Raw genomic sequence first — 26017 nt, forward strand, 5'->3', positions numbered from 1 at the left:
GCTGTCCGTCCTGTCCCGAAGAAGCTCCTGAGGAGACGCCACTCCCCCCCCCCCGCGCATCCTGAAGAGGCTCCTGAGGAGACGCCGCCCCCGCCCCCCACATCCTGAAGAGGCTCTTGAGGAGACGCCGCCCCCCCCCCCCCCCCGCATCCTGAAGAGGCTCTTGAGGAGACGCCGTCCCCAAGAGGCTCCTGAGGAGACGCCTACCTCCCCGTCCCGAAGAGGCTACTGAAGAGGCACTGCCCCCCCTGTCCCGAAGAGGCTTCTGAAAAGATGCCGCCCCCCAAAGAGACGTCGTCCCCCCTGTCCCAAAGAGGCTCCTGAGCAGACATCATCCCCCCCGTCCCGAAGAGGTTCCTGAGGAGACATCGTCCCCCCCCCCATCCCGAAGAGGCTCCTGAGGAGACGCCATCCTCCTGTCCACCCCCGTTCCGAAGAGGCTCCTGAGAATTCACCGTCCCCCCCCCCCGTTCTTAAGAGGCTCCTGAGGAGGCTCCTTCTCCCTGTCCTGAAAAGGCTCCTGAGGAGACATCACCCCCCCCATCCCGAAGAGGCTCCTCAGAAGATGCTGTCCTCCTGTCCTCCCCCCCCTCCCCCGTGGCGAAGAGGCTCCTGAAAAAATGTTGCCCGCCCCCCGAAGAGGCTCCTGAGGAGATGCCGTTCCCCCGTCCCGAAGAGGCTCCTGAGGAGGCTCCGCCCACCACCCGTCTCGAAGAGGCTCCTAAGGAGACGCCGTCCTCCCCCCCCCGTCTTTAAGAGGCTCCTGTGGAGATGCCGCCCCCTCCCCCCTCCCCACCACTGAAGAGGCTCCTGAGAAGATTCCGTCTCCCGCATCCTGAAAAGGCTCCTGAGGAGACATCACCCCCCCCCCGTCCCAAAGAGGCTCCTGAGGAGACATCTTCCTCCCAGTTCCGATGAGGTTCCTGAAGAGACGCCGCCCCCCTGTCTCGAAGAGGCTACTGGAAAGTCGCCATCCCCCCCGTTCTTAAGAGGCTCCTGAGGAGATGCTGCCTGTCCCCCGAAGAGGCTCCTGAGGAGATGCCGCCCCCCCTCGTCCCGAAGAGGCTCCTGAGGAGACGCTGTCCGTCCTGTCCCGAAGAAGCTCCTGAGGAGACGCCACCCCCCCCCCCCCCCCCCGCATCCTGAAGAGGCTCCTGAGGAGACGGTGCCCCACCCCCCGCATCCTGAAGAGGCTCTTGAGGAGACGCCGTCCCCAAGAGGCTCCTGAGGAGACGCCTTCCCCACCGTCCCGAAAAGGCTCCTAAAGAGATGCCATCCCCCTGGAAGAAGCTTCTGAGAAGGCACCCTCCGCCCCTCCCCCCGAAGAGGCTTCTGAGGAGACGCCTCCCACCCCATCCCAAAGAGGCTCCTGAGGAGACGCCATCCCCCCCCCCCCCGAGGAGGCCCATGAGGAGACGCTGTCCGCCCCGTCTCAAAGAGGCTCCTGAGGAGACGCCGTCCCCTCTCCCCCGAAGAAGCTCCTGAGGAGAGGCCGCCCCCCCGCATCCTGAACAGGCTCCTGAGACGCCATCCCGAAGAGGCTCCTAGGGAGACGCTGTCCTCCTTATCCCGAAGAGGCTCAGGAGATGCCGTTTCCCCCGTCCCGAAGAGGCTCCTAAGGAGATGCCGTCCTCCCCCCCACCCCGTCCTTAAGAGGCTCCTGAGGAGATGCCGTCCCCTCCCTCCCCCCCCCACCACTGAAGAGGCTCCTGAGGAGACTCCGTCCCCCGCATCCTGAAAAGGCTCCTGAGGAGACGTTACCCCCCACTGTCCCAAAGAGGCTCCTGAGGAGACATCTCCCCCCCCCATCCCGAAGAGGCTCCTGAGGAGACGCCGTCCCCCCAGTTCCAATGAGGCTCCTGAAGAGACGCCGCCCCCCTGTCCCAAAGAGGCTACTGGGAATTCGCCATCCCCCCGTTCTTAAGAGGCTCCTGAGGAGATGCTGCCCGCCCCCCGAAGAGGCTCCTGAGGAGATGCCGTCCCCCCCTCGTCCCGAAGAGGATCCTGAGGAGACGCTGTCCGTCCTGTCCCAAAGAAGCTTCGGAGGAGACGCCACCCCCCCCTCCGCATCCTGAAGAGGCTCCTGAGGAGACGCCCCCCCGCATCCTGAAGAGGCTCTTGAGGAGACGCCGTCCCCAAGAGGCTCCTGAGGAGATGCCTTCCCCACCGCCCCAAAAAGGCTTCTGAGGAGATGCCATCCCCCCGGAAGAGGCTTCTGAAGAGACGCCCCCTGCCCCTCCCCCATCCCAAAGAGGCTCCTGAGGAGACGCCATCCCCCACCCCCCCGAAGAGGCCCATGAGGAGACGCCGTCCCCCCTCCCCCGAAGAAGCTCCTGAGGAGAGGTCGCCCCCCCGCATCCTGAACAGGCTCCTGAGACGCCGTCCCGAAGAGGCTCCTGAGGAGACCCCCCCGTCCTGAAGAGGCTCCTAAGGAGACGCTGTCCTCCTTATCCCGAAGAGGAAATGCCGTTTCCCCCGTCCCGAAGAAGCTTCTGAAGAGACGCCGTCCGCCCTGTCCCGAAAAAGCTCCTGAAGAGACGCCGTCCGCTCCGTCCCTAAGAGGCTCCTGAGAAGATGCCGTCCGCGCCCCGCCCCCCCCCCCCCCCCTCCTGAAGAGGCTCCCGAGGAGACGCCGTCCCCCCGGAAAAGGCTCCCGAGGAGACACCGTCCCCCCGGAAAAGGCTCCCGAGGAGACGCTCCCTGCCCCCCCCCCCGAAGAGGCTCGTGAGGAGACGTTGCCCCCCCCCATCCCGAAGAGGCCCCTTAGGAGACGCTGTCCGCCCCGTCTCGAAGAGGCTCCTGAGGAGACGCCGCCCCCCCTCCGCATCCTGAAGAGGCTCCTGAGACGCCGCCCCCCCCCCCCCATTCCGAAGAGGCTCCTGAGGAGACACCGTCCCCCCTATTCCGTAGAGGCTCCTGAAGAGACGCCGTCCCCTCCGCCCCAAAGAGGCTCCTGGAGAGACGCCGTCCCCTCCGCCCCAAAGAGGCTCCTGGAGAGACGCCGTCCCCTCCGCCCCAAAGAGGCTCCTGGAGAGACGCCGTCCCCTCCGCCCCAAAGAGGCTCCTGGAGAGACGCCGTCCCCTCCGCCCCAAAGAGGCTCCTGGGGAGACGCCGTCCCCTCCGCCCCAAAGAGGCTCCTGGGGAGACGCCGTCCCCTCCGCCCCAAAGAGGCTCCTGGGGAGACGCCGTCCCCTCCGCCCCAAAGAGGCTCCTGGGGAGACGCCGTCCCCTCCGCCCCAAAGAGGCTCCTGGGGAGACGCCGTCCCCTCCGCCCCAAAGAGGCTCCGGGGGAGACGCCGTCCCCTCCGCCACCAAAGAGGCTCCGGGGGAGACGCCGTCCCCTCCGCCCCAAAGAGGCTCCGGGGGAGACGCCGTCCCCTCCGCCCCAAAGAGGCTCCGGGGGAGACGCCGTCCCCTCCGCCCCAAAGAGGCTCCTGGGGAGACGCCGTCCCCTCCGCCCCAAAGAGGCTCCTGGAGAGACGCCGTCCCCTCCGCCCCAAAGAGGCTCCTGGAGAGACGCCGTCCCCTCCGTCCAAAAGAGGCTCCTGGGGAGACGCCGTCCCCTCCGTCCCAAAGAGGCTCCTGGGGAGATGCCGTCCGCGCCCCCCCCCCCCCCCCCTGAAGAGGCTCATGAGGAGACGCCGCCCCCCCTCCCTGTCCCGAAGAGGCCTCTGTCTCAAAGAGGCTCCCGAGGAGACGCCGTCCCCCCTTCCCCGAAGAGGCTCCCAAGGAGACGCCGTCCCCCCTCCCCCGAAGAGGCTCCCGAGGAGACGCCGTCCCCCCTCCCCCAAAGAGGCTCCCGAGGAGACGCCGTCCCCCCTCCCCCGAAGAGGCTCCCGAGGAGACGCCGTCCCCCCGGAAGAGGCTCCCGAGGAGACGCTCCCTGCCCCCCCCCCCCCCGAAGAGGCTCGTGAGGAGACGCCGCCCCCCCCCATCCCGAGGAGGTCCCTTAGGAGACGCTGTCCACCCCGTCTCGAAGAGGCTCCTGAGGAGACGCCGCCCCCCCCCCCCCCGCATCCTGAAGAGGCTCCTGAGACGCCGTCCCCCCATTCTGAAGAGGCTCCTGAGGAGACACCGTCCCCCCTATTCCGAAGAGGCTCCTGAAGAGACTCCGTCCCAAAGAGGCTCCTGAAGAGACGCCGTCCGCTCCGTCCCAAAGAGGCTTCTGAAGAGACGCTGTTCCCTCCGTCCCAAAGAGGCTCCTGGAGAGACGCCGTCCCCTCCGTCCCAAAGAGGCTCCTGAAGAGACGCCGTCCCCTCCGTCCCAAAGAGGCTCCTGAAGAGACGCCGTCCCCTCCGTCCCAAAGAGGCTCCTGAAGAGACGCCGTCCCCTCCGTCCCAAAGAGGCTCCTGAAGAGACGCCGTCCCCTCCGTCCCAAAGAGGCTCCTGAAGAGACGCCGTCCCCTCCGTCCCAAAGAGGCTCCTGAAGAGACGCCGTCCCCTCCGTCCCAAAGAGGCTCCTGAAGAGACGCCGTCCCCTCCGTCCCAAAGAGGCTCCTGAAGAGACGCCGTCCCCTCCGTCCCAAAGAGGCTCCTGAAGAGACGCCGTCCCCTCCGTCTCAAAGAGGCTCCTGAAGAGACGCCGTCCCCTCCGTCTCAAAGAGGCTCCTGAAGAGACGCCGTCCCCTCCGTCCCAAAGAGGCTCCTGAAGAGACGCCGTCCCCTCTGTCCCAAAGAGACTCTTGAGGAGATGCCGTTTCCCCCGTCCCGAAGAAGCTCCTGAGGAGACGCGCCCCCCCCCCCCCCCCTGAAAAGGCTCCTGAGGAGATGCCACACCCCCCCCCCCCCCCCGAAGAGGCTCCTGAGGAGACGCCTCCCGCCCCTCCCCCCCTGAAGAGGTTCCTGAGGAGACGCCGTCCGCCCAGTCCTGAAGAGGCTCCTGAGGAGACGCTGCTCCCCCTCGAAGAGGCTCCTGATAACTCATCCACAGGAGGTGGCAACATTCACCTCAGTAAGAGCTCGTTTCCATCAATGTCGGAGGTTCCCTTTCAAGCTGCTGTCACTGAATTCTATTAAAGAAACACAATAAAGTAGGGCCGCACGCTGTGCTATTTCCTCCATTATTGTCCCTAGGGGGCGCTTGGCACTGTTTGGATTCATCCATTTGGCTACTGGGTGCCATTTTCCCAGCTCTGTGGGTTTCGCACGCCTACTGCAATCATTCACAACAGTTTTATATAAAACCATAACTTGCAACGGTCAAATCTGTCCAACGTATCGGCCCCATCATGTGACCGAAATATGGCGGCGGGATGAGACGCTGAGCCCTTGAACGGAAACTATTTTTTTTGCTCCTTTAATTTTCACTTTGTTATAGTTTTTGCTGCCGGTTCTCACCATGCGGTTTTCTTTTCACGTCGTTGTTTCTCTCAGAAATGGCGCAGTGTTCGGCCTCATTTAGACTTGTGTGTTAAGCCCCTTTCACACTTGCACTAAAATTTACTTAGTTTGACTCTGTCCTTGCAGCTGAACTGAGAAAATACCAGAACCAGCGGATCCGACACACACCGAACCGGGCGGCTCCAGATCCCATCTAATGGCATGCCTGGCTAAAGGGACATCGGATGAAGTGTTACCGCACTAAATAGCACAGCATGCCGCTGTATCTTGTGCCAGACCTGTGCTGGAGGCTCTGTTCAAGATGGCGTCTCTACCACATCACCTGATAACGCCACACTGAGGTCAGACTTGGCTCTGTTGGCGAACGCGTTGTCTAGAAATTATTTTGCTTTTAAAACTTTCATATTTTCGTAGCGCTCGCCGGCCTGACTGCGGTCCCGAAACCACAGACGTATGGTATGTCAAAGGAGAACCAAGAAGAGCGAAAAAAAGTGAGGGCTTCATCTAAATCCGCCTCAAACCCTAAGGGCTCATGTCCACGGGCAAAATATGATTTAAGATCCGCAGCGGATCTCCCGCGTGCGGATCCGCATCCCATAGGGATGCATTGACCACCCGCGGGTAGATAAATACCCGCGGATCGTCAATAAAAGGGATTTAAAAAAAAATGGAGCATGGAAAAATCCGGACCATGCTCCATTTTCGTGCGGGTCTCCCGCGGGGACGGCTCCCGCGGGCTTCTATTGAAGCCTATGGAAGCCGTCCGGATCCGCGGGAGACCTAAAATAGGAATTTAAAGTATTTACCATCCGGCGCGGGCGGGGAAGGTCAGCTGTTCCTCACGGCCGCATCTTCCTTGCTTCGGCTCGGCGGATGTGCCCGGCGCATGCGCGCGGCACGTCGGCGACGTGCCGGCGACGTGCCGCCGGCGTCAGGAATTCATCCGCCGGCCGAAAATGAAGATCCGGCCGTGAGGAACAGCTGATCTTCTCCGCCCGCGCCGGATGGTAAATACTTTTAAATTCTTATTTTCGGCGCTCATGTCCGCGGGGCAGGAGGGACCCGCTGCAGATTCTACATGGAGAATCTGCAGCGGATCTGATTTTCCCCGTGGACATGAGGCCTAAAACAGATGAAAATTGTGTGGAAAAAAATTAAATTCACGAAAATCGAATTAAAAAAAAAAGTTTTTTGGAGCGAATCTACAATGGCCTGTGTGACTGTAAATATGGAGATACCCGAGCGAATGGGCCCTCACCTGTGTGTTTTGTGCGCAGATAGGCCGGGCTCACGTGAACACCCTGCGTACCTGGTAATCTGTATTGCGAATGACTGCGGTGGCTCGCCGGCGGTCATGCGCAGTACAGGGGGTTTTTTTCCATTGCTTGCATTTCCCGTACCTTTGCTAAGCCGTGATGCGGATACCCACTGCCCAATGTAAGGGCTCCTGCTCACAGGCGGGTTTGATTTGTAGAATCCGGGGAGCGCGGCTGCCCCAGGATTCCACAGCAAATACCGCCCATACCTTCCTATGGAAAACCGCTTCTTTTTGCACACGAGCGGAAATCAACCGCGATTTCCGCTCGCAGCAGAACAATCGCAGCATGCTCCATTTCTGTGCGGTTTCTGCCTGTACGGTTTTTATTGAAGTCAATGGAAGCCGTCTGTTCCGTGGGCCTTCTGCAATTGTCATTGTGGAAAGGTTGCGTGATCTTTGTCATTGTCTAGTGACAGCGCAGCATGATCTGTACCGTCGGCCGGCGCTTCCGCAGTACAGATGAAGAAGAATTCAGACAGGTAAGCAGGGTCGCCGGCCGGACACAGGGCTGGATGCTGCTGCGGGATCCCACATGCCGGATCCGACCCTGTCCTGTGCAGGAGGCCTTAGTTGCTCATGGGCTGAGGGTCAATCGCCTCCATTGACTTCAATGGAGGCTGTCCTTGTGGTGTGTGCGGCAAAATAAAGCGTACTGCGATTTTTCATCCGCTCGCAGAATAAACAATTTGTAACCGCGAATGTGAAGGAAAAATCAAAAGTTCATGTCTATCAACGCCCACATTTTAGCGTAGATTCTTTGTGCGTATGGAAATCACGGAATCCGCAATTAGAATCCGTTTTTATGCGAGACCCCTCCCCCCATAATGTGCTGCAGAAATCCATTCATCGAATCCATAGCTGCTACAGCAGATTTGCAGCGGATGTTCACCTTTTCCTTGAAGTCTATGACTGTAGTCCCCACCGTTTTCCTTGAAGTCTATAACAGCAGTCCCCCCCGCTGACTCCTCACCCGCTGATTTCATCCGTATTTCTCTAACATCATGAACCCAAGTGGGGCAGACATGGATGGAACGCGGGCAGCCCGGTGACCCGGATAACTGCGGGCGCCTCCTGTGGGTGCGGCGGCCAGGTGTGTCGGGGGCGGGGCCTCGCGGAGTCACCTGGAGCTGCTCTCCCGGACGGGTCACTGTCAGCCGGGCATCTCTAGTGACATGACGGGCCACCTGGAGCCATGAAGAAGCAGGAGGATGAGCGGCCGGGCGCGGAGCCCGGTGACCCGATGCTGTGGCTGCTCCTGCGGGCGCTGCTGCTGCTCTTCCCGGTCTACGCCTGCGGGCGGCTCGGGTTCGGCCTCTCGTGGCTTTTCTTCGGACTTTTACTATGGATTTTGTGGAACCGAAACAAGAATTTCAAACTGGCCCGAATGCGGGCGGCCTGGGAGCTGCTGGAGAACGAGAGCCTGGAGGTGACCCGCGGGCTGAACGCCCAACAGCTGCCAGCCTGGGTGAGTGGGGGCGGGGCTGCCAACCTGCGGGATGGGAAGAGCAGCCCGAGATGATGGGAGGCAAGCGATGGGTATAGCCTTATAATGGGTGTGCTGGGGTCTAGTGGTGACTATGATGGATGCGTCGGAGGCAGGCGATTGGGTACGGCGGTATATTGGATGTGGCGGAGGCAGGCGATTGGTTATAATATATCCGTCGTTGGCAGGCAATTGGTTATCGTGGTGTATTGGATGCGTCGGAGGCAGGCGACTGGTTACCGTGGTGTATTGGATGCGTCGGAGGCAGGCGACTGGTTACCGTGGTGTATTGGATGCGTCGGAGGCAGGCGACTAGTTACCGTGGTGTATTGGATGCGTCGGAGGCAGGCGACTGGTTACCGTGGTACATTGGGATGCGTCGGAGGCAGGCGATTGGTTACCGTGGTACATTGGGATGCGTCGGAGGCAGGCGACTGGTTACCGTGGTGTATTGGATGAGTTGGAGGCAGGCGATTGGTTACCATGGTGTATTGGATGAGTTGGAGGCAGGCGATTGGTTACCGTGGTGTATTGGATGAGTTGGAGGCAGGCGATTGGTTACCGTGGTGTATTGGATGAGTTGGAGGCAGGCGATTGGTTACCGTGGTGTATTGGATGAGTTGGAGGCAGGCGATTGGTTACCGTGGTGTATTGGATGAGTTGGAGGCAGGCGATTGGTTACCGTGGTACATTGGGATGCGTCGGAGGCAGGCGATTAGTTACCGTGGTACATTGGGATGCGTCGGAGGCAGGCGACTGGTTACCGTGATACATTGGGATGCGTCGGAGGCAGGCGATTGGTTACCGTGGTGTATTGGATGAGTTGGAGGCAGGCGATTGGTTACCGTGGTGTATTGGATGAGTTGGAGGCAGGCGATTGGTTACCGTGGTACATTGGGATGCGTCGGAGGCAGGCGATTAGTTACCGTGGTACATTGGGATGCGTCGGAGGCAGGCGACTGGTTACCGTGGTACATTGGGATGCGTCGGAGGCAGGCGACTGGTTACCGTGGTACATTGGGATGCGTCGGAGGCAGGCGACTGGTTACCGTGGTACATTGGGATGCGTCGGAGGCAGGCGACTGGTTACCGTGGTGTATTGGATGAGTTGGAGGCAGGCGATTGGTTACCGTGGTGTATTGGATGAGTTGGAGGCAGGCGATTGGTTACCATGGTACATTGGGATGCGTCGGAGGCAGGCGATTGGTTACCGTAGTGTATTGGATTAGTTGGAGGCAAGCGATTGGTTACCGTGGTACATTGGGATGCGTCGGAGGCAGGCGATTGGTTACCGTGGTACATTGGGATGCGTCGGAGGCAGGCGATTGGTTACCGTGGTACATTGGGATGCCTCGTTGGCAGACAATTGGTTTTGGTGGTGTATTGGATGCGGCGGAGGCAGGCGATTGGTTACCGTGGTGTATTGGATGCGGCGGAGGCAGGCGATTGGTTACCGTGGTGTATTGGATGCAGCGGAGGCAGGCGATTGGTTACCGTGGTACATTGGGATGCGTCGGAGGCAGGCGACTGGTTACCGTGGTACATTCGGATGCGTCGGAGGCAGGCGATTGGTTACCGTGGTACATTGGGATGCGTCGGAGGCAGGCGATTGGTTACCGTGGTACATTGGATGCCTCGTTGGCAGACAATTGGTTTTGGTGGTGTATTGGATGCGGCGGAGGCAGGCGATTGGTTACCGTGGTGTATTGGATGCAGCGGAGGCAGGCGATTGGTTACCGTGGTACATTGGGATGCGTCGGAGGCAGGCGATTGGTTACCGTGGTGTATTGGATGCGTCGCTGTTATCTCATGATGTAAACAGAACCCAATATCATGTGATGTTATATAAATAAAGGTGATTCCAGTGCTATAATTGATATGTGCGGGTATGACTGCGGCGTTATAATGGATGTGTCAGGCAGTGATTATAATGTGCGGCTGATGATTGTAGAATTATAATGGATGTCTCAGATGGTGATTATAACGTTTGTCATGTTAGGAATTAGTTCTAGCGCTATACGTGCGTCCGGCCATGATTATAGCGTCGGGGCGCTCTCACACGAGCGGCTGTAAGCGATACAATCCCCATACACTATCTTGGCGTATATATTACACATGCAAGACCCGCGTGCGTAATACGCATTAAAACATGCTGGTGCGCCGGGTTCTCTCCGCTGCAGATCGCCGCAGTATAAATCCTATTAGTGATTATTGGGGATTTGGCCGGCCGGCGGTGAGGTATAATGGAGGCGATGTATTTTGCCGCTCTGCGTTCTCCTCTCTTGCCGGACGTCGCTCCTGCACCTCAATGTTGCCGATGTGATGATGACCACACGGAACACGTTGCGTTGTGATAGCGTTTGTTACCGTACTGATCATGTGACCCGGACGCACAAGCGCAGATTTACTGTTATATTGAATACAATAGACCTTCTTTACCAAAACTGTCCTTGTGGCAACCAATCACAGCGCAGCTTTCACTTTACCGCAGCTGTCTGAGAAAGGAAAGCTGCGCTGTGATTGGTTGCTAGGGGCAACAATGACAATCTTATTATTAGACGGCTCTGATAAATGAGGGCCGCTATTGATAAACTGCAGTAACAAAGTGACAAGTGGCGCCTAAAGCGCGGTCATATTGTCACCTGGGATGGCGGATTATGGTGGTGTGCCTGCATTGAGGAAAATATTGATGAAGCCCCGCCCCCTGCGCAACATGTTGGGAGAAAAGTGGGTGGGGCTTCAGAATCGGACTGATCCCCAGTCCCAGGGACACTGAGCATCGTATACAGACCGTATAGACCCCATTTTTAGCTCCTCCCCTTGCGCACATTATCCCAGCGGAGACTTAGGTTGCCCCATACACTTTAGACTGAAGTTGATGGAAATGGACAATTTTTACTAAAATATCATATTCACACATAGCGCCAGCAAAACGCCGCACTTTCGCCGCCATTTTCAGCCGTGGTTTTTAACGCACCCCATCATTGAGATGTCCGCTGAGGTGCGTTTAAAAGCGCAAAAGCACAGTAAAATAGAGCAAACAGCGCTTGAAAATCACGGCGTTGGGAAACGCTGCGTTTTAGCGCAGGTCTGCGAGGCCCCATTGAAAACAGTAGGAGAGTTTTACTGTGATAATGTGTGAGAGTGGCGTAAGGGTGTATTCACGGGGGCGGCGAAACTGGCACGTTTTTTGCTTCGTGAGATGCACGAAATACAAGGCATTATTTGCGATGAGTATATTTACATGGACGATTATTCTCTCGCAGCTTAAGGCCGGGCTCACACAACCATATACAAATTGCGTATTACGCGGGCTCTGTACGCCCATGTGATATGCTGCGACTTGCAGGCAATCAATTACATTGCCTTACGTAGTTTCGCTCACATTAGCGTGTTGGAATAGCGTAATCTGCAGAATAGAACGCTGCATGTTCTGTTTTGCCGCGTATATACGTTAAATAGAGCCCATTGTTCTCTATCCGCAGCCCCTATGCAGTTACATTGCGTACAAGCTGGGGGGGGGGCCATACGCAGGGTCACGGACGGGTTTACTGCTTTAAAACTCTGCTGGAGCCCCGTGGCGTTTCACACCATACTGCGAGACGGAAAAAACTCTACATGCTCTTTTTTTTCGTGCAGCTGTGCAGTCGTCCAGACATCGGCTACCACACGGATGGTGCGTCCGTGTGCCATGCGAGGCGTGCCCTAGAATGCGGTGTAAAAAATCAGTCTTGTGAATAAGCTCTTTCAAAAAAATGACGTTTCTATTCATGCCTTTCACAACGCACAAAACTCGCACGAGATTCTTGACTGTGTGACTGAGCCCTAACGCTGACTGACTGTTTTCCATTAGCTGAGCGATGGCGGGCAGTCTTCGTCTGGAAAGAGGTCGGCTGCGCCTGACTTTGTTTTTATCGGATGGGAGATCTTTTGTTTGAAAAACGCTCCCAGTTCGCTCTTTAGACCGTCGCCCAGTGTCCTTGACCGCGTACGGACAGTCTGATGGACTGCGATGGCCAGTATCGACTTAAAGGCGTGCGGCTGCGTCTGCGCAACCAGACGATTGTTGGTGCAGCCATCACCCTACTTCTGTACAGCAGCCTAACAAGTCTTTAATCCCATCAGTTCCCCGTCATAATTGCGCCCGCAAATCGCCGTTGTGTAAGCTGCTGTCGTCATAACTAAAAAATGAAAAGGGATAATTACCGCCAGAGCCAGTCATGCCGGCGAACAACCACCCCCATCATGTACCCCTCCATTTCTCCACATGCCATTGTTTATGGTTCCGCAGCAAGAAAAACCTGTTCGTCAACCGGAGTAATGCGACCGCACACAGCAAGTGAAATATGCGAGAACTGGTGAGAGAAAGACCGGAGGCGTCGCCCATAGCAACCATATTCCATCTCGCAATGCAGAGGCTCTAATGAAAGCAACGACTGAATTGGTTGCTATGAGCAACATCACATTTCCCCTGCGCCGTTTTTTGCACCTTTCCCTTTTGTTCCAGGGGAGGGGTGACCCCTAAGATGACAGACGTCCGCCTGTAGTGTGGGACCCTCTCTCTGCAGGGTGGGCTTTCGTCCTATTAAACGGGGCCTCCATTAGTGACAACCAATATGGCCGCCATCACAGGTGCCGCAGGGGTCATCACCTGACTTTTCGAATATGGTCTCTACATGTTACTACATTTGTGGCAAGATCTGCCGTTCTGGGTGACCGGCCCCCATGGGCGCTGTCCTCATCACAGCTGCTGCTCTGGTTCTGTGTGCGTTGCGGGTGCGACAAATGTTGACGTTGTGGTTTTGAATCCACTTTTATTTGTCGCTATTACAGGTTTCATATTTGTTTGTTAAACATGCCGGCGGATCCGTCCCCGTCGCATTCATCGCTACAGATAACCGGATCAAATAAACCTCCTCAACCGCTTTACGTGCGTTCCCAGCCGCGGTTTTGCCTTGTGTTCCGTTGGAGGAGCAGCAACATGGGGGGGGAAATGGTTTTGTTATACTTCCCATTGATTTCAGTGGGATTTTCTCAGCTTCAGTCCTGCTCCGTTCGGTTCTGTTCCGTCTGCTTTCCATTTATTTTAATAGAAAAATAGCGCAAAGTGCCGCGCCAAACATAAAGCAAATTTAAGGACACTTTCTGTTTTTTACTTTTTTTACATTTGGTCAATGGGTGATGAATCTGGATAGGAAGATTTCTGTCTGGCTCCATTTTTGTTGCCCGTTTCATAGATTTGTTTTTAAATCAGCGTGCGAAGAAGGGAGGAAAGCAAAGTGGATCAATGAAAAACTACTAGAACTTTTTTTTCATCTAATGGATGTCCCAGTGATTTCTATCTGGGGGTCACTCACATCGGTGTTGGGGGGTCTGTTCAGGACCTCCATTGTTGAATTTCTTCAAAAAATAGGAAGAAATGGCGCTGAATGTAGCGCTATTTTGTCTTGTAAAATCTCAAGCGGACGGAAACCAAACGAACCCCGTTATAGTTGGTTGCCATTTCCCTACTCGCATGACTGAGCAGGAAAACTCAAGATTTCTATAGCGGAATCCGCTGTCGGCGTAAATATGGAGGATCTGCAGCAAATGCGTGGGAAGGTATGTAGAACTCGTTTTTTCCTTCACGCTCGTGGAAACTAATTGCATATTTTGCGGCGGATCCATTGAAGTCAATGGAAGCCGTCCGCCCCTTAGCGCATCCGAAGTTGACATTGCGGATAGGCCGCAGGTACCCTCGTCATTGTCCAGCGAAGGCGCAGGAAGTACAAATATTTTTTAAAAAAAATCTGTGCCGTGCATGACTGACGGCGAGCGTCCGCGGTCATCCACAGTACAGCATGAGCAGGTACGCGGGGTCACCGCCAGATTCCGCTGCGGGAACATGCATGCTGAATCCAGATCATTCGTGTGAGCCCGGCCTAACGTGTCGGTGAATGAATCTCTAGTTCCTTTTTAATTCTGTTTTGTTTTCCAATTCATAAAAAAAAATTGAATCTCTTAAAAACAGAAAGCAAAAAGCTGATGTGAACGAGCCCTGCGTTGCGCCGCCGCAGTCACGGCTGATGTGAACGAGCCCTGCGTTGCGCCGCCGCAGTCACGGCTGATGCGAACGAGCCCTTCGTTGCGCCGCCGCAGTCACGGCTGATGCGAACGAGCCCTTCGTTGCGCCGCTGCAGTCACGGCTGATGCGAACGAGCCCTTCGCTGCGCCGCCGCAGTCACGGCTGATGCGAACGAGCCCTTCGCTGCGCCGCCGCAGTCACGGCTGATGCGAACGAGCCCTTCGCTGCGCCGCCGCAGTCACGGCTGATGCGAACGAGCCCTTCGCTGCGCCGCCGCAGTCACGGCTGATGCGAACGAGCCCTTCGCTGCGCCGCCGCAGTCACGGCTGATGCGAACGAGCCCTTCGCTGCGCCGCCGCAGTCACGGCTGATGCGAACGAGCCCTTCGCTGCGCCGCCGCAGTCACGGCTGATCCCGGGAAGATCAGTGGTAAAATATGCTGCAACCTTCATACAGTTTGGGGTTCAGTTCCTCATCATTTTCATGATCTCTGCTTCCTGTCACGGACTGGAAACATTAGTTGGTTTTATCCCCTGTGACCCGACACTGCCCACGGCTGAGGGTTTATCACATCTGGCAGTGCCAGTGACCCTCTAGACTGTAGCAGGTCATGTGTGCGCCGAAGCTGAGATTTCCTGCCTCTGACTGTTTCCATTCACTGACAATGGCAGAAATCTTGAAAACAAAGATGTCTATTAGAAAGCTTCAGCGCGTCTCGTTGGACGGTGACTGTCTCACTGGTGTCTCTGTGTATTTATATTTCGTGTCCGGACTGACAGAGTCGCCCAACCGGTGGAGTGAGTCCCTGTCACCCTTGCTCATTCTAGATGATGCCATGGCGATGGCAGGCAGGTCACATGGCGCAGCGTCCTGTAATGTAACCATGTGGGAATGTGTGCTGGAATGTTCTATTACTGGGCGGCCTCAGGAAAGTGGACCACACTGTTATGGAAGCTGTCTCAGAAAACCTGTCTGTTGCCTATAGCAACCAATCACAGCGCAGCTTTCATTCCTTAAACTGCTGAGGTAAAATGAAAGCTGTGCTGTGATTGGTTGCTAGGGGCAACAGACAGATTTTTTTTTTTTTAAGGTAGCTTTCATAACAATGTGGTGCCGTCCTGTATTATATGGTACATCTTCCATATTACAGGCATGGGGTACAGTCAGCGCCCTGCTTGTACCTCACCATACATCCACATCCACATTTCAATACAAAATGGCGAGGTTTTAAACCATGTACACTAAACGTCAGACATGTCCCTCTTTTTATTAAAAATAGTGATATGTATATTACACGTGACGGTATGTTCCATAGTAACCAGTTACATGTATGATAACTAACCCATATATTACCTATATTACCTAGCTTACCCATCGCGCTTTGCTGCGAAGACAGACAGACATACATTCGTTTTTATATATCTCTAGCTAACAACCAATCACAGCGCAGCTTTTTTTTGTTACCTCAGTGGTATAATATATAACAACCAATCGCAGCGCAGCTTACATGTTACCTCAGCTTTATAATATATAACACCCAATCAGAGCGCAGCTTTCATGTTACCTCAGCAGTATAAAATATAACAACCAATCACAGTGCAGCTTTCATGTTACGTCAGCAGTAAGAGAAATAACAACCAATCACAGCGCAACTTTTATTCTGCCTCAGCAATATAAAAAATATCAACCAATCACAGCGCAGCATTCATTTTACCTCAGCGGTATAATATATAGCAACCAATCACAGCGCAACTTTTATTCTGCCTCAGCAATATAAAAAATAGCAACCAATCACAGCGCAGCATTCATTTTAACTCAGCAGCATAATATATAGCAACCAATCACAGAGCAGCTTTCATGTTGCCTCAGCAGTATAAGAAATAGCAACCAATCACAGCACAGCTTTTATTTTACCTCAGCATTCTCAATATCCAGCAATTGTCTTGCGAAACGTTCGGCGGATGCATCATTTTGTAGTTGAACACGCATCCCGTTGCTCGTAATGCCTTTTGCTTTTGTGCTTGAGATGGAAATCAAACGATCTTTGTCTGGGGGGCATAACTGTCGACGATGCTCGCAGGATAGGTGTACTATGCCAGTAATCTTCCCAGGAGTGTACTCAACAACTTCCCAAAGTTTCATGGCGATTAGATGAATGTTGTAGTAGCGCAAAAAGGACAGACAGACAGACAGACATACATTCCTTTTTATATATAGATGACATCAGGAAGTGAGAGAATTAGATTCCGTACGTAAAATTTGGACGCTAATTATTTTGTGCTTAGAATTGAATAATCGAGTTGGTCCCATTAACTTTTTCTATTTTTGACATAATCAATGCTCGTGCCAAATTTCAAGTTTCTATGACATTGGGAAGTGAGAGAATTAGATTCCGTACGTAAAATTTGGACGCTAATTCTTTGGCGCTTAGAATTAAATAGAGTTGGGACCCATTAACTTTTCCTATTTATGACATAATCAATGCTCGGGCCAAATTTCATGTTTCTACAACATCGGGAAGTGAGAGAATTAGTGGCAATGATGGAAATCGAATGATCTACGTGGGGGGCATAACTGTCGACGACGCTCGCACGTGCGCCATTTATCGTAGCATAAATGTACTATGCCAGTAATCTTCCCAGGAGTGTACTCAACAACTTCCCAAAGTTTCATGGCGATCGGATGAATGGTGTAGTAGCGTATAAAGGACAAACAGACAGACAGACAACACAGACACGCACACAGACATACATTCAATTTTATATATATAGATATCTTCCATGTTACAGGCATGGGGTACAGTCAGCGCCCTGCTTGTACCTCACCATACATACACACCCACATTTCAATACAAAATGGTGAGGTGTTAAACCATGTACACTAAACGTCAGACATGTCCCTCTTTTTATTAAAAATAGTGATATGTATATTACACGTGACGGTATGTTCCATAGTAACCAGTTACATGTATGATAACTAACCCATATATTACCTAGTGATGTATCCGCTAATCCTGCATTCAGCATCTGTGATGTTTCCTGGTGACCAGTGGACAGCATATAATACGTAGTGACCTGTATATAGTACCTGGTGACTAGTGGGATGTACAGTCCTTGTCAAAACACCCCAGAAGAAGTTGTCATTTTTCTGCAGACCCCATCCTGCAGTTCCATCTCAGGCAGATCTGTAAATGATGAGAGTTGTGGTGATTAGGTGGCCGGTCTTGTTCCCGGAGGCCCCTTGTGTGTCTTCTTCCACTTGTGTAGAGCTTGTTGGCCACTAGACGCCTCTACGACTCATGGAAGAGATTTCGCCCCGATACCAGAGGGGGCGCATTATTGGGATGTGAGGAGCTGGATGGTCGCATGGATGAATTGTCCCCCACCAGCCATTCTGAGCAGACTGTTAGGAGGTGTTGGGACTAGTGGATGTGTGAGGGCACACAAGGTGACCGGGGGTCTCAGGGCCCCCCTGACAGACCACAAGTAGGAAGGAGCATCTGACCAGACTGTTAGGAGGTGTTGGGACCAGTGGATGGGGGCACACAAGGTGACCGGGGGGCTCAGGACCCCCCAACAGACCACCAGTAGAGAGGAGCGTCTGACCAGACTGTTAGGGGGTGTCGGGACCAGTGGATGGGGGCACACAAGGTGACCGGGCTCAGGATGCCCCATACAGGCCACTAGTAGAGAGGAATGTTTGATCGCCCGACAAGCATGAGTGGCTCCAACTGTTACGTTGTCCGCCATTTAGAAACATCGGGGTGAGCGCCTCTGTCTTGCCTTTGCTGTGGAGCAGCACACTGCCCCCTGCTGGTGTGACTGTCTGGGGGGGCCATCGCATACGACAGTCGGCCCCCTAGTAGTGGTACGAGGGACAATGACAGCTCAGCGATATGTTCAGGACATCCTGCAGCCACATGTGTTCCTCTCATGGCGGCTTCCAGCAGGATAATGCTCGGCCGCACACACAAGGGGGTCACAGGAGCCCCCACAGCATTGTCACACTTCCGTGGCTGCCGGTCACCAGATTTATCATCAATAGAACATGTATGGGACCATCTGGGCGGCCAACTGCCACAGCCTACGAGTTTACATGATCTAGAGGCTCTGTTACAGCAAATATGCAGCGATCTGTCACAGGATACTATACGGAACCTGTCTGCCTCCATGCCTGCCTGTATCACATCTTGTATCCAAGCTAGAGGCGGTACAACAGGGTACTAGAACCTCCCTACAAGGGGTCGGTTCTCCACAATAAATGACCCCTTTGCTCTGATATCACTTATATCAACGTTACAATCACAGAGAGAAAGTTTTAATTAGTTTGACATCTCATTCTAGCTGCTTGTTTTTTGACTGAGTGTATATAGTATCTAATGCGGCCCCCCCGGGGACTAGTGGGCTGAATGCGGCCCCCCCCCCGGGGACTAGTGGGCTGAATGCGGCCCCCTGGGGACTAGTGGGCTGTATATATAGTTCTTGATATAGTCCCTGGTGGCTGCAGTGTTTAGTCTTCCTGCCCTGATCTTCTTCAGAGCTGTGTATTCTGTGACTTGACCAAGGAGCTTGCACTTTGTCATGTGGATTGACATCTTCCTTCTTTATTTTCACAGGTGAATTTTCCAGATGTTGAACGAGTCGAGTGGGTCAACAAGGTAAGACTGCCATCTTCCTGAGCGTTAGAGGGAGAAACTCCCAGCATGCACTCTGATTCCTGATATACAGCCTGAGGGTGCAGAGCATTGGGGACCAGTCCTCTCTCTGCATGGAGGTGACGGCTCACCTCTCTGTATTTGGCTTTTCGGGACGCCGGTGACAACTCTTCTCTCTGTATTTAGGTGGTGCAGCAGATGTGGCCTTACTTTGGAATATATATGGAGAAACTCTTCCAAGAGAAGATTGAGCCGCTGGTCCGAGAGTCCAATGGTCACCTGAGGGCCTTCACCTTCACCAAGGTCCACTTTGGAGAGAGGGTAAAGACCCAAGACATGAGCTGTATGATGATGGACATGCGATGTGTAACATTGTGTCGTGGCAATGCACCTTGTCATTGTGTTAAAGGGATTCTGCCATCAGGGTCATGCTGCTTGCACCATGGGCATCATGAACCCAGGACATGGATGCTCATTACCGCCGTGTGCATCTTATTCTTAAAAGTTGTATTTCTCTTGGCAAACTATCATTTTGGGTGAAATCCCCATTTTGATCTACTTTAGTCTGTGTATGGGCAGCCTTTCGTTGTTTCAGATTCTCACTTTGCCTTTTGCAATATCTTGCGCACTGTACCTCATTCAATAAGACTGTCCTTGTTGCCCATAGCAACCAATCAGAGCTTACTTTTCATTTCCCAAGCCGCTGTCGTAAAATGAAAGCTGTACTCTTACTGGTTGCTATGGGTAACAAGGAATGTCTTATTTTTTGATCGTTTTGATAAATAAGGCCTAGTGTCTCTCGCATTGTCTCACTGTAATTTATGTTCAGTCTCCCAGGATCAACGGAATTAAAGCATACACCAAGAAGGTGGACAAGAGGGAGGTGATCCTGGACATACAGCTCTGGTGAGTACGAGTCGGGACTTCTATGTTTCTTCTCACCTGCGGACGCTTGGTCTCGGTCCTTATATACTCCGGCCTGACTATGCTGGTCCCAGGTCACTGCCCCTGCAGATAATTATGAGGTCACAAAACCTCAAATGACATCACACACGGGGGAGGGGGGTTCTTAACAAAAAATGCGTATAAAAAATGTCACAGAGACCGTCTGGGTGACGTGATCAATCCTAGGACAAGTTCCCACCAGCTAAGAATTGGTTACCTTAAAGGATCGACATTGCCAGAAAAAAAATCTGCATAATTATCCAATCAGAAGTTCTCCAATTTCTAATAGACACCGTGAAATATTTATTAATGCTGTCTGAAAGTGCAAACTAAGCCAGACAGTCTTGAAATGCGCGGGTCCATCACAGCTGGATGCTAAATCTGTCACATTTTAAGTCTGTGTAGTCTAAGTTTTAAAACCTCTATGAGTTGGCTTAATGTATACGAAATATTGCACCAAAATTTTGGCCACACCCCTTTTTACGGACGTGTCAGAAAGTGTCTAAAAATGCAGCGCCAAGCGTGTAAAGACAGTTTTCTGGCTCAACCTGCACCGGAAAACTTGTAATCTGAATAGTAAATCCGCCCGTTGTGTTTCAGTTGTTCACTAAATACAAGATCTCTGCTTTCGGTCACTGAATTGGAATTGGCCAATTGCAATATTGTATCCTGAGGCTGAGAACCTGTTCTGATGCGATCCTTCTCACAGCTGAGCGTTTGTCTTCACTGATACATTGTATCAATCTTCTGGCGGCCATGTAAGGGCTTGTTCACATCTGCACTAACGAGTTTTGATTTCCTGCTCCATTATGAAAGTATGAGGGAGCTGAACGGACCCCGTTCTATCTGGTATTCTATTGGATGACATAGCGCTGCATGCTGCACTGTTTCATTCTGTAGTTCAACGGAATTCGGTGATGGAGATTCCGAGCGGAACATCTGATGCTCGTGTGAACAGGCCCTTAGCAGCACAAATCTCACTCTTGTCCTGACAGTTTGTTACATTTCACAGGCATTGATACATTGTAACAAACCATCAGCTGTGAAAAGTAATAGATCACTGAAGGTTTCTGGATGGAAGCGATGAATATTTCAATTCATTGACAGCAAGCAGATGAAGAAAATGATAAGGAATGGAACCCAGAATGTTCTTAGACAGCGGTCCATTATATGAGGACGGTGCTCCACATAGGAGGGTCCACGCCGGGTGTCTGATGTTAGTTGTACCTAGGTTTCTCAGGCGCAGCTTGCATACTACTGTGTGAATTCAGCCTATAGAAACAGACCAGCTCCTGCAGGGATGGAGCCGACTTTTGGATCTGTAGGTGGTCATTAGTGAGCATAGTCCCTCAGCCATAATGAGATGTCCTGGTCAGACGGGACTGCGGTGAGTTGATCATTACTTGTGAGGTTGTAGATGACAGTAGTAACACGTTTTCAAGAGTTGAGGCCTCGTTGTGTCATTGACAATAGCTCATCCCTGAGGGGGTTTATAATGCTTCTCAGCAGTGATAATGGCGCATGTATATATCCCCAGACACAGGACATTGCCTAATGTAAGATGTATAATAATGTGGGGGAGGCGGCATCTGGTACCCCCGGGGGACAGAATTATTCATGAAATACTATTCATCTGCAGCTCACCTAGCAGCTGTATGGAGCACAGTGCGTACTGTGAGCTAATGTCATATTACAGGTCATATACTGATATAACCTCTATAAATAGCATCGTTGTGTACATTACTTATACTGTATTACTCCAGAGCTGCACTCACTATTCTGCTGGTGGAGTCACTGTGTACATACATTACTTATCCTGTACTGATCCTCAGTTACATCTTGTATTATACCCCAGAGCTGCACTCACTGTTCTGCTGGTGGAGTCACTGTGTACATACATTACTTATCCTGTACTGATCCTGAGTTACATCCTGTATTATACTCCAGAGCCGCACTCGCTATTCTGCTGGGGGAGTCACTGTGTACATACATTACTTATCCTGTACTGATCCTGAGTTATATCCTGTATTATACTCCAGAGCCGCACTCGCTATTCTGCTGGGGGAGTCACTGTGTACATACATTACTTATCCTGTACTGATCCTGAGTTATATCCTGTATTATACTCCAGAGCCGCACTCGCTATTCTGCTGGGGGAGTCACTGTGTACATACATTACTTATCCTGTACTGATCCTGAGTTATATCCTGTATTATACTGCAGAGCTGCACTCACTATTCTGCTGGTGGAGTCACTGTGTACATACATTACTTATCCTGTACTGATCCTGAGTTATATCCTGTATTATACTGCAGAGCTGCACTCACTATTCTGCTGATTAATATTGGAAACAATAAGCTTGTGAGCACCTCCCTAACACCATAGCTTTACTTCTATAATAAAAGGGGGCAGTTACTTTTTCTCCATGAGAAGACTGTGCAGATTGGTGTAAAGGGGTCAGAAATGCTCTTTTCTCCTTAGGGAGAGCAACTATATACTAAGTGAGGAGACTCAAATGGCCACGCACGCTCCTCTGGGTAATATGCAAATAAGGGAGATGGAATAAATCCTCCACAGTGCCACCTATTGAAAGGCAGCATTCCTTCGAGTCAAAGTGGGACTTTTTATACAAGTCTTGTTACAATGACTGGGAATCAAAAGCAAAGCCAGACTCCATGTACGATGCTCTCCCTAAGGAGAAAAGAGCATTTCTGACCCCTGTCCCAGGCCTCTCACTAGCAAAAGCCAGACTCCTACTGTACACTGATGATGGGCAATAACCCGGAAACAGCTGTATGTACATGGAGTCTGGCTTTGCTTTTGATTCCCAGTCATTGTAACAAGACTTGTATAAAAAGTCCCACTTTGACTCGAAGGAATGCTGCCTTTCAATAGATGGTGTAAAGATAACACTTCCCTGAATGCAAATCACCAGAACAAGCACTGTGCAGACACGAAGCAGCAGGAGTGCTGGCAGACTGCAGCTCTGATTGCAGGATTCTAAATCTGTTGAACAGAAGGAGTATAAAGGCCCATTTACACGTAACGATTATTATTGCTCAATTTATTCAAACGACCGAAAATGAGTGATATCGTTATATGTAAATGCGGGCATTGTGCACTTTTCGTTTGAACAATGATTTTAAGGTGAACTTAAGATCCATCGTTCATCTACTGAGAGGTAAAGCAAACACATTTACCCCTCAGCAGGCTGTTATCTCCAGGGGAGTCGGCAGATAACATTGTAATCTGCCAGGAGCAAAGCAATGCAGCTGTGTGCACAGCTGGGCTCTGCAACAACTCCTGGAGGCCCTTTTACATGCAAATGAAGACGATAAAGTGTTGGCCATTAACACTTCGTGCAAATAGATCGCTAAATCTTTCATAATCATTTGAAAGATTATTTTTTTGCGTGTAAATGGGCCTTAATGCTATGTTCACATGCAGCTCAAGGAGTGTCTGCAGCCGATTTTTAGAGAAAAATCTACATCCAAAACCGCACCCTTTTGAATTTGGTGTTGAATTCATCCCGTCATTTAAAACAGTGGAATTCACCCTAAAAAAATCATCTATTATAATTGACACGCCGCAGATTTAAAATCCGCACCGCAGATCAATTTCTGCGGCACGTGGACGAGATATTGAAAATCGTATCCACTTTGCTGCTACTTTTTCCTGCGGAGGGCCTGCCCCGTGTGAATTGTTTCCCATAGCAACCAAACGCGGCACAGTTTTCACTTTTTATTGTGCCGTGGTAAAATGAAAGCTGCTCAGATTACTTATTACCGTCACAACCGACAGTTTCTCTTTCAGAGACTTTAATGTTTCTCTTGCCGACAGCAACCAATCACAGAGCAGCTTTCATTTTACCAGAGAAGAATACAGTGAAAGCTGTGCTGTGATTGGTTGCTGCATATGTTCGGATTTTGGGTCCGATCCGCAGCAGGTTTCACCCCTTTCAATTGAAGTCTATGGATCCACATCAAAATCTGAACCAATACTGCGGAATTTGAGTTTTGGTGCACAAATTTTCCACTGTGGCTAATCCGCGACAAATCTTGCTTTGAAACCTGAAATATCGGTACGGACTTCAATGTGGATTTTGATGCAGATCCGCAGCAGACTTCGCTTAAGGTGAAATCTGCGGTAGATCTCGGTCAAAATCTGCCTTGTGTGAACGCACCCTGCGACAGCTTTTGCTGCAGTTTTTGAACCAAATCCGGACGTTGCTGCGGCAGGAGGCGCCCTGCCCGTCCTTACATCCCCCGTTCCTGCAGCATTTGCCCTTCATCAGTGGGGAGATTTGAGAAGTTAAATGCACCAAAAAGCTGGAGTTACATACCTTGTGCCACGTTTGTGTATTTTAGACATTTTCAGCGTGGCTTATCAAAAAGGGTGCGCCGCCTCATGGGGTGGGGGGTAGATGTGCCATCGTGTTGCCAGGATATTGGTGCAAACTATGCCAACCAGTAGGTGATGCAATATAGACAGTGCAAATGTGTGCCAGATCAATAAGCCACCGGGATAAATGTAGCGCATTGTTAGATGGGATTAGTAAAGCTGCCCTGGTGTAGAACACCTATACCTTACTGAGATTAATTACCCCCTTCCCTCTGATTTGGGGGCAGTTAACCCTTTAGTGACCGTGTCATCTTTCTATTTTCAGCTACAATGGAGACTGCGAAATCGACGTGGAAGTGAAGAAGATGTGTAAAGCTGGAGTAAATGGGATCCAGGTAAGGAGCTATAGTGGGGGGCGCACATAGGACACTCCACACAGTTATTCTGGGGGTGCACGGAGCACCCCGCTGTCAGTTGTATATGTAAGATCAGGTTCACATCCGCGCTGGAGGCTCCATTCAGAGCTTCTGGTACTAAATCATAGATAAAATAGTGCAGCATGCTCCGCTATCTCATCCGGGAAAATGTCAGGTGATATGCTGGAAGCCGGCCGGATCCCATTATGGTAAGTCCTGGCAGGACGCACGAGGCGCCGTTATAGGTTGATGCAGCCCTGTTGGTCTCTGTTGTGCAGATATGAGTCCCACAGACATTTATAGAATCGGGTTCATGAGTAATCCCACCACAGATATGCACACTTGTATCCTACATTGGGGTGTTATTGGCCACAATGTATCCACAGACCGCCAGTCGCCCTCATATTCTATATGGGGGTGGGTTGTTGTTCGACATATATCCACATTCCAGACCCCTCCCCACATGGTCTCACTGTATATTGATATCTGCTTGTGTTCTGGCGCAGGTACACGGGACGCTCCGGGTGATCCTGGCACCGCTGCTGGCAGATGTGCCCTTTATTGGAGCCGTCACCATGTTCTTTATCCACAAGCCGGTAAGTCGGGGCAGAAGTGTTCAGATACACCGAGAGGCTATGAAGGTGCGGAGGGAGGAGGGCATCCTGAATCGGGGATATGTTCCTCTTTAGGCAGTGTTCTGACAGTACAATTAGAAAACTCCCCAAATTGCGTGCGGTTTTTGATGCGGTTGTGGTTTTTTCAGTCGTGTCATTGCATCAAAACCACACGATTTCTGGCCGTTTTCAGTTTTCTCTGCACATCTGAATGTAGCGATTTCTATCGAGCAGCCGGTGATATTTTCTACATTGTATCGGATGTCCTGACACGTTTTACAACAGATGCCTGCCGACAGGACTTGGTGCAGGATTACTGCCGGTTTGGCAATTTGCATCGGCTCCAGGAAATTTGAAATGTACAACGTAAATAAAAAGTTGCGTCTGCGACATTCGTCGTTCAGAGCCAGAGCTGGTATACGTGTAGCGAGCGGCTCTAATTATATAAATATGGCATGTGGGCGGGGCATGCTTTTCTCCTGCGGTTTTTATATCTGTGTCGTCTTCTTTACAGCACCTTGATATTAACTGGACGGGTTTAACCAACATCCTGGAGATCCCGGGAGTCAGGTGATTATTCCATCATCTTATATGTTACAATGTATCAGTGACGTCAGTACCTCACATCATGTAGCGAGTACAAGGCATCACACAGCGCTCTATATGGGAGCGGAGCCGCTTCCCGTACCGACTTGTCTGCAACCGCAGGACCTGAATTTCCAGTTTGCTGAGAACTTCTCTTAAGCGTCTAACACTCAGGATGTTGTAATTGTCGGGAGTGATGGTAGCAAAACAGAAGCAGCACACGAACAGCGTTACAGTGTGCTAGTAGAGAATACC

At 52.1% G+C, this 26017-nt stretch overlaps 1 protein-coding gene across 1 annotated transcript in view; it reads left to right on the forward strand.

Moving 5' to 3' along the window:
* Positions 1-7765: 7765 nt before the first annotated feature.
* ESYT3 (extended synaptotagmin 3) overlaps positions 7766-26017 on the forward strand; it is a 30881-nt gene continuing 12629 nt past the window's right edge. The window contains exons 1-7 of the mRNA XM_066575269.1: positions 7766-8125; positions 18823-18864; positions 19048-19182; positions 19691-19767; positions 24473-24542; positions 25070-25159; positions 25692-25747. Of these exons, the coding sequence (XP_066431366.1) occupies positions 7853-8125; positions 18823-18864; positions 19048-19182; positions 19691-19767; positions 24473-24542; positions 25070-25159; positions 25692-25747 (743 nt within the window). The 5' untranslated portion in view covers positions 7766-7852. The remainder of the gene's footprint in view (positions 8126-18822; positions 18865-19047; positions 19183-19690; positions 19768-24472; positions 24543-25069; positions 25160-25691; positions 25748-26017) is intronic.

The sequence above is a fragment of the Eleutherodactylus coqui genome, chromosome 8 (genome assembly GCF_035609145.1).
Source record: "Eleutherodactylus coqui strain aEleCoq1 chromosome 8, aEleCoq1.hap1, whole genome shotgun sequence".
NCBI lineage: Eukaryota > Metazoa > Chordata > Amphibia > Anura > Eleutherodactylidae > Eleutherodactylus > Eleutherodactylus coqui.